Here is a 1,446-nt window from a genome sequence, read left to right as displayed (position 1 = left end):
GATATTAATTTTCGATGACAAGATTTTTGTGTTTTGCGAATTTTGTGAAGTGTTGGGCTCGTTCGACGGTGTAGATACAGCATTCGATGCGGCTGTAGTTCTCTGTTCTGATGAATGAAGCAGTGTGTGATGACGACCACCGCATTGAACACAATTTCGCTTGCTTAAACATTTTGATTTTGAATGTGTTTCTGATAGGCAATTAAAGCAAAGTTTTAAGCGTATCACATCTGTGGACCTTTCTTGAACGGATTTAGCCAAAAAGTTTGGGCAAGAGTAGATTAAGTGACCAAGAGAACACAAAACACATTTGCTGGCTTTGGTTGGTTTTGGTGATGAAGAACGGCTTTCAGTGTTGATAGACGAAGTCGACTTTGCTTTTGAATGAAATGATTTCACTGATTTTTTCGTATCAGAATTGAATGGCTTACTTGGATTTGTTGTGTTCGATTTTTCTTCTGATGTCAAAAGCTCCAAGGTTCGCAAACTTTGTTGGATTCGTTGAGTAACATCGCTTACCGTTGGAAGCTCTTTCTTTTGAACAGCAGATTTTTCAAATTCTTTCCTAGTCTCTGGAGTCAGTTTTTCAATTGCGAGGTAAGCTATTATTGGATCGACTGCTGAGACATCAATTTCAATATGCTTCAGCCCCTGAATTGTGTCATTCACGATGGTGGCGAGTTTTTGTAGTTCTGCAACTGATTCATGCTTGCCACGTTGGAAGCTCAATAGCTGATTCATTGTGTCTATGAACATAGCTCTTTTGTTTTCATACTGTTCTTCAAGCAGCTCTCGAGCAGTATCGTAGTTGGCGTTGATGATTGGTAAATGTTTGACTTTGTCAAATGCTGGTCCTTCCAAACAGTCAAACAAATATTGCATTTTGGAAACTGGCGGAAGATTTCCATTGCTGTGAATCAGTGCGTTGAACTGATCTTTGAAGGAGTTCCAATTTATGTACTTTCCCGAAAACTTTGGTAGCTTCAGAGGAGGTAATTTTATCGGTGGATTGGAATTCTTCTTTGGAGCACCTACAATGACTTCAGTTGTTTCGGAGCGATCGTCAATAGTAGCTTGTACAGTTGAGTATACTCGCATGAAAAGATTCTCGTATTCCTCTTGTACTGCTTCGGAAAAATAAGTGTACGATTCATAATCTTCTTCTGGAATATTTGCTGTGATTTCTTCGTGAGTTTCAATGAATTTTGTGTAATCTGAATCAAGAATTTGAAGTTGCTTTCTTAAATGGTAGATATTGTTGTCCGAGCTTTTAACGAACGTATCAGCAAATTTTTTCAGTCTCTGCAAGCGTCCCTTTTGTACGTTGAGAATTGGTTCATTTGACGGCGGCATTGATTGATAATCATCTGCTGAATCTGAATTATTCATGTTGTGTGAAATAACTCGTTTTTGTTGCGTAAAAGATGGTTTCGGCACCAATGAAAA

The 1,446-nt window shown here is 38.5% G+C and overlaps 1 protein-coding gene across 1 annotated transcript; it reads right to left on the bottom strand.

The window, feature by feature from the left end:
* Nucleotides 1-78: 78 nt before the first annotated feature.
* LOC129572643 (uncharacterized) lies at nt 79-1,389 on the bottom strand (the record flags this gene model as incomplete). Its single annotated transcript, XM_055452654.1, has 1 exon — nt 79-1,389. A coding segment is annotated over exon 1 (1,311 nt), but the record flags the coding sequence as incomplete, so codon positions are not given.
* Between the last annotated feature and the right edge of the window lie 57 nt (nt 1,390-1,446).

This window comes from Sitodiplosis mosellana, unplaced genomic scaffold (genome assembly GCF_009176505.1).
Source record: "Sitodiplosis mosellana isolate CC-2019 unplaced genomic scaffold, AAFC_SMos_1.0 Smas_scaffold_5315, whole genome shotgun sequence".
Lineage (NCBI taxonomy): Eukaryota > Metazoa > Arthropoda > Insecta > Diptera > Cecidomyiidae > Sitodiplosis > Sitodiplosis mosellana.
Note: the sequence above shows the minus strand (reverse complement) of the source record. Positions and strands in the feature narration are given on the sequence as shown.